The 7,127-nt window shown below is 42.9% G+C and overlaps 1 protein-coding gene and 1 long non-coding RNA gene across 2 annotated transcripts in view; one reads left to right on the top strand and one right to left on the bottom strand.

Moving 5' to 3' along the window:
* The window catches only part of met (MET proto-oncogene, receptor tyrosine kinase), an 80,015-nt gene that overhangs the window by 12,773 nt on the left and 60,115 nt on the right, over nucleotides 1-7,127 (bottom strand). Inside the window, exons 13-14 of the mRNA XM_032522893.1 lie at nucleotides 3,180-3,333; nucleotides 224-490 (exon numbers count right to left, since the gene is read on the bottom strand). Coding sequence (XP_032378784.1) covers nucleotides 224-490; nucleotides 3,180-3,333 — 421 coding nt within the window. The remainder of the gene's footprint in view (nucleotides 1-223; nucleotides 491-3,179; nucleotides 3,334-7,127) is intronic.
* Nucleotides 2,707-7,127, top strand: part of LOC116693827 (uncharacterized) — a 24,144-nt gene continuing 19,723 nt past the window's right edge. The window contains exons 1-2 of the long non-coding RNA XR_004333009.1: nucleotides 2,707-2,718; nucleotides 6,047-6,048. This is a non-coding gene — a long non-coding RNA (uncharacterized LOC116693827). The remainder of the gene's footprint in view (nucleotides 2,719-6,046; nucleotides 6,049-7,127) is intronic.

Here is a 7,127-nt window from a genome sequence, read left to right as displayed (position 1 = left end):
GGGGGGCGACCTGGTGCACAGTCCTGAGAGCATCTATGTACATATATAAAATAGCTTTTTAAAATAGCTGATTAATTAATTCATGTTTGAGCAAGAACTGAAAAAGTTATTTTAGCTAAATTAAAAAAATATATATATAAATAACCACCAGAGAGAACCAGTGATATGAAATAGTTAAAAAATGATCTATTTTAACAGTAGAGAAAGTGTTTCTGTGACCGACCTCTGCCGATGACTTGGTTGAGGTGGAGCAGCAGCTGCTCCCGGGCGATCACCACATGCTGCACCTCAGTCAGCAGGTCTGGGTGGAGGCAGGACGGGTCGATGTGGACCGGGGCCATCAGTAGGGGGGACACCAGCTCGCCCTCCATTCCCAGACCTATCCCCATCCCACCTCCCAGTGTCCCCAGTCTGGGAGAGAGCAGCTCCCCGTTGCCCCCATAGATTGGAGGAGCCCCGCGACAAGTCTCGGGCCTGTCTGTGCCCTGATCTGGAGAAGCAAAAGGAGGGCATGGAGGGAAGTCAAAGGTCAGCGAGTGTATCAGCCGGGCCTCCAGAGGTCAAGGTGTGTTACAGGATCAAAAAAAGAACAGAGAGCAACTTGACACGGTGTTGGGGGGTAGCTGAGCTGGAAAAACAACGCTTCTGATTTCCCCCCAGCTGCTGTTAGTGGAAGGGAAAAAAATGGCATGCAGAAATATTAAAATAATTCTCAAAGAAGAGATATGATGGGCTCAAATATGGACTATCTATGAAGTTTTAACCACTGAACCTACACCCCAACTCTACCTGAGAACAAGCATTAGTTTATTAGTAAGTCTATCTACTCAGATTTTAGGCCTTTCAGGTCACTTTTAAGGAGCAGGAAAATTGCTCTGTCCATCATAATCAGGATCAGAATACATGGAGCCCCCCTAATGCCCTCAGGAAACCAGAATCACAGCGGACTCGTTTACATTACATGAAAGTGGAGGAAGACTGGCCTGTTGGTCGGTTTTAAAGCGCTGTGAGATAACTGTTGTTGTGATTTGGCGCTATATAAATAAAATTGAAATTGAATTGAATTACTTCAGAGGAGTGAAAACACAGACTCCACAATTGTCTCACTGATATGTGATATCGTTCTGGGCTAAAAATAACATTAAAAATGACAGTTAGGATGCTTTTCCTTTCCACAGGAAGGGGAGTGACAGAAGATTGTCTTCGGCTTAAAATCCCTCTGCAGCGGACAAATCAATGGGAGGAAGGTAAATGTCAAAGCGTTTGACAACTAAGATGTCTTTAGCTGTTGAGTCTTTTAATTTGTAATGCTCTTTTCATGCTGAATGGTGCTTTTGCATGATTCTTTGTAAAGAAGTTTTACAGATCTGTTTATAAAATCAACCAATCATAAGTCGACAAAATCGTCACATAGACACAGACAAAACTACGTCAATCAAATTGTTAATTCATTCCCTTTAAGTTATGGCAGTGTTATGGAGTTCCAGAGTAGTAAGGAGCGGTTACAGTGGGGGTTATGATGATTGGATTTTTGATCAGTGGATCAAAAAAGCACAAAAATCCTTTCAGAAACTTACATTTTCCAAAGGCTGCAGGTGTTAGTTCAGAACATGTAAAGCATGCACTGCTAGCACAGCTTTCAGCCCCACAAGGAGCAAAGCAGGTAGATGGGGGGGGGGGGGGGCGGGGGAGAGGGAGGGAGGGAGGGGGAAGAAAAGGGAGGGGCTTATCTGGTAGACGTACCCTCCAGCAGGGTTGTCTATAGTCGACTGACCGTGGGAGACCATTTGTTAGTGGGGCTGACGCTCCTTGCGTTAGCCAGCCTGTCCAGATGCTGGATGTGACCCCGCCCATCATACCACACTCAGACAGATCTAGAAGTTGAGGGAGGGGGGGAGAGAAGAAGAAGAAGAAGAAGAGAAGAGAATGATAGAGACATAAGGGGATAAGGAGTGAGTGGAAAGAAAGGTGAGAGGGAGAGCCATGGTGATAAAGACGAGAGACACAGAGAGAGAGAGAGAGAGAGAGAGAGAGAGAGAGAGAGAGAGACAGAGAGAGGGGGACGGGAAAGAAGTGACAAAAAGAGAACAAGAGATAAAGGGAGAGGTAAAAGATAAAGAGAAGGAGGGGAGAGATGAGAGAATTACTAAGAAAGGCAATGCGTTTCACCACTGCGCCCCACTCACAAAATCACTGTGAACCCACCAGGCAAAACAAAACCCAGCAGACACACATGCACGCGGGTTAGAGAAGACACGCTGAACTCCAGCCGCATGTATGCAAATATATGAACACACGCACAATAACACGCACGCAAAGACACACATTAACTGATTTAACAGACTAACACGCCAGGGCTGGGGTCAATTCAATTTTAATTTAACTTCTACATATTTAAGGGAGTCACATGATCGGCTCATCAGCGATGACGGCTTAAGGTATAACTCCTGGCCCAACCTTGCCAAATAGTTGTGTTATATGGTTCCAACTCTGATATTCTATCACTTTGTGCTTTATAGAGTAATTTAAAGCACAATGGCAAACAAGAAGCGATATGGATGCCATTGCAGAGACATTATTGGAGAAACGGAAAAACTACCTCGAATCACGTTTTTTCTCAGATTCAACCGGTGGGGATCGACAACAATGAGAAGCTACTGTAACTGCTGTTCATGCCCAGCTAGCATCTCTAACTGCAAGCCTTGCCTCTATCAGATCGTATGTGAACAATCTAAAAAACTACCGTGGAATGCTGTCAAATAAAAGTACACCACACACACCGAAGATGGCACAGTGCACCTTTCCCATACTACTTCCTTCCAATATATGTTTCAATCTAAAACAAAGAGAGGAAATACAGGAAAGAGGGAGACACAACAAAAACACAACAGCAAGAAAAAGTGTCTGCAGCTCACAAACAAGACACACAGAAACAGACACGGACAAACACACAAACAAACAAGAGGCATTGACAGGGAGATTCACTCAGCTTGCCAATATTCCTGCCAAACCTAGTTGCTGAAAACGTTTTCATTTGACCTGAAGATAACATTACAAAGGACTGTGAAATCAATGGCCCCTGTCTAAGATCAGGGCTGAGTTTAGAATGTCAGAAGTCGCAGAAGCGAACTGACCTTTGACCCAATGACCCCACTACAACCTGACATCTCTGCTCTTACCGTCTATGTGTTTGTTCCTCCTCCACATGAGCAGCGATCCCAGCAGCAGCAGCAGCAGGCTGACACACACGCAGCCCACGATCAGGCCGGTGTAGTCCTGCTCCTGTGCCAGCGTCACCTTGCCCAGATGCCTGATGGAGTCCGCCTGGCGCCACTGTAAGAAATGAAGAGGTTTGGAGTGTCATTGAGTGAAGGAAGTGAAATGTAACACTGATAATTTCCATTGAACTACCATCCATACAGGGAGGTCAAAGGTCAGTTACTGACACATGTTTAGACAAATGCGTAATGCTTTTAGAGAAGACTTTGATATAGACTTAAAGAAGTTTGGGCTCCAAATATACAATCAATACAATCCTACATCTTGCTATTAAGTATTGTTTTACATATTAAAATGACAATGAAACACATGCTACATGTTTGGGCAGTGATATGTTTTTCAATGTTTGAAATGAAACATTTGACTATAAAGCTAATGTGCAGACTTTCAGCTTTACTTCTTTGACTCTCATTAAATCCATACTGTACTGGGTGAACAGTGTAATAATCGTGTGTGTGTGTGTGTGTGTGTGTGTGTGTGTGGTGTGGTGTGGTGGGGGGGGGGGGGGGGCGCGGCGGTACGGTGGCTCAAGAGCACCTGGCAGTGCCCAGGAGGTGAAGTCTTTTATTCCGTCTCATTCAGTGGCTTTTTTTCAGTTGTCGTGTAAATCACTTGACCTCTTTTCAACTAAGCAGGTGCATTTTTCTTTTTGAACACAACAGACTAGAAGGCAAAAAGAAGTCAATGGGACCCTGAAAACGTGCACGAAGAAAATGACGGCTGCAACATGACAAGGGTGTCTGTGGATGTCAGTGGGTCAGAGAACTCAGGCAGTTACTGACGGTAAAAGACCTGACACTAAATATTAAATATGACGACTCAAGTTTAAGGTTCAATATGTAATAAATTTACTGTAATAAATCCAAAAATGACCCCAATGCGTCATCAGATATTAAGACCCGACCCAGCGCGCTACAGCTGTAACGTTAACACAGCCACGAAAGCAGCAAACAAACGAACGGGATCATGGAGACAGATTCTACCCGACCTAAAGAAAACGGCACGTTTCTAATAGTTGCGTGACCAGAGACGTAACATTAGATTTGACAGGTGTTCAAATACTTATTTACAGCTGTATCATACAAATAAATAGTTTTAAAAATCACACGTTGTGATTTCTGGATTTTCGTATTTAGATTATGTCTCTCAAAGGGGACATGCACCTACGATGACAATTTCACACCCCTCCATGATTTCTAAGTGGGAGAACTTGCGAAATAGCAGGGTGTGCAAATCCTTATTTTTCTCACTGTGGCTCCGCGTCAGAACACGCTTTTATGACTATATGTCATATAGCTAGCATCTAACGTTAGCGTCTAGCAACATTGTTGTGAAAGCTGCCGTCTCAGCCTGGCAACCAACGTGAACTTGGAGTCTCGGGAGGAGGGGGCGGGGGAGACAAATTTGTACTGCAGTAACTATTTTAAACACTAACTGTCAGTATTAAATATTGCACATTTAAGTTTATGGTTTTCCTAAAATTATGGTACTCTCTGGTACAGGACTGTCTCGACTCCTACATACTGCACTATATATGTAGGCAGATGTTATATCATGCATGGAAAATACACATAGGCATTTAAACTGGAACTGGCATTCAGACATATGGTATGCAATAAGACACACACACACACACACACACACACACACACACACACACACACACACACACAAACAAACACACACACACAAACACACACACACACACACACACACACACACACACACACACACACACACACTCTCTGGAGGCAGATTACATCAGTGATATTGCTTCTGCCATTATTAGGTTTAGTGGAAATGAGGTTTCTACTCTACAGAGGGGACGGTGTGTGTGTGTCTGGGCATGTCTGGAGGTTGGGGACATACGAGTATATATATGTGTGTGGGTGTGTGTGTGTGTGTGTGTGTCTGTGTGTTGGTTTGTGCAGCTAAGGGATATTGGCTGACCGTCCCCTGAGATACAGGCTTTCCTTTTGAAGGCCAGTTCACAAGTCAACAGTGATGAGGCTGATAAGGTCCGGTCTGTAGCACGCGGCTGTTTACCACAAGGCGACCACTGGATATTATCTTTAAGGACGACATGAGGACGTCTGAAGAGCAGCATCTAATATTAGTTTGTATCATAAAGATTGGACATTTCTCTTATCAAACCTCTTATAACTCACTGCAATGTTGGAGGCTGTTTGTTGTAAACAAGGATGTTAAATTTACTGAGGAAGTCTCAAAATAAATAAAACATATGCTTTAACAGAACCAAATCTGTAATGTTTGAGACTTTTTTTGAGAGAAACAGTGTGCATAATTAATGTGTAATGTTCAATTCACCTTCAGAGTTACTATCTATAGAAATATCTACTTACATTTTTAAAATACACCAAACTAAGAAATAGACTTTTTTAAGAAATAAACTTTTTTTTACCCAACGGGAATGTGACTATGGAGCACAAGGTACGAAAAGCTATAACAAAGATTATATTCACGGTTAGTTGGAGGGATCTGTTAGATTTGAAACTCTCTAAATGGAGGACATAGTCTCGCTTTGCCAGACTTTCCTCCACAGAGCTGCGGAGGAGGGTCTGAGTAGTCCACACAGCATTCAGGGATGGGAGAAAAGCGTGCTCTGGTTTATTGACATTTCTTTAAACCAATCACAATCATCTTGGGCGGCGCTGCACGCTGGACAGAGCAACGGCACCGTTGCAAAAAAGCCTCATGAATGAACTTGTTTTGGTGGAACATGTGTACGTTCAAAAGTTGTTTTTAGTGGTGCAACAGAAAACTCTGATTGGAGAGATAGTCTAGCTAGCGGTCTGGATTTACCCTGCAGAGATCTGAGGAGCTGTTAACCATATTCCTCAGAAGTCCACCGGAGTTTAAAATGTTAAGGCATTACTGTACTGTACGTCTCCTTCTCACGACTCAGACGATGCTTGACTAACATTCAAGTGACAAGACAGCTGGATGCTGAGCCCTTTCACTCAACACACAGAGTAATAAACTCTGCCGGAGCTGCTTTTTAATAAGGGACTGCATTAGGACAGGAGAGTTATTGAAGTCTCCTGTAAACGATCTGGAACGCTGAAGGAATGTGGTGTTTCCCTTGAACGTCCCAGTGCGCAAAATGAAGAGCTCAATATGGCCGATGGCAGAATGCTCTGGTTTTGTAACTGAAAACTTACATCCTTACCTCCTGTTTTAATAATGCCGACCTTAAATGACTAAAACAATAGGAAACAATCTGGATAAAACCTTAAATAGTAGAATGTTAGTCATTTGTAACTCAGTCCAATTCAAATCAAAAAGTCTAGAAATCCTCATGACTAAAAAAAAAAAAAACTAAAAAAAACGCTGCACATACTTTGTCCATCAATCAGCACTGTGTGTTATGTTGTTGCTATGTGGCGAGTCAGCCTCCTCCTCATCAGAAGCAGGTGCTGTGATATGATATGATACCTTTTATTGCTAAAATTCCTTATGTGAAACAGTGGGGGACTTTTATATGAGTGCATTATAAGAGGCTTTATGGATCTCTGCTGTATTACATCCAAGAGACATCAAAAGCCCCTCTTCTCGGACGTGATCCTTCTGTGTTTGTGGTTTTAAAGAAAAGGAACACTGTGTATTAATTGTTTGACACAAGCAAATTTGAATTGTATAAAGGTGTGAAACATCTCACCATGTTGGTAGATTTTCTTTCAAGCGGTTGGACAAAATAATTAATAGGGGGGACATATCAACAGTTAATTAATTAACTTACTGTTTTTACAAGGTACAGGTATGTTTCTACAACAGGTTACCACATCCTGACCCACACCCTGACACCCACACACACACCCACACACCCA

This window comes from Etheostoma spectabile, chromosome 8, assembly GCF_008692095.1.
Source record: "Etheostoma spectabile isolate EspeVRDwgs_2016 chromosome 8, UIUC_Espe_1.0, whole genome shotgun sequence".
In the NCBI taxonomy this organism is placed as follows: Eukaryota; Metazoa; Chordata; class Actinopteri; order Perciformes; family Percidae; genus Etheostoma; species Etheostoma spectabile.
This window is presented reverse-complemented; position numbering and strand designations above follow the sequence as displayed.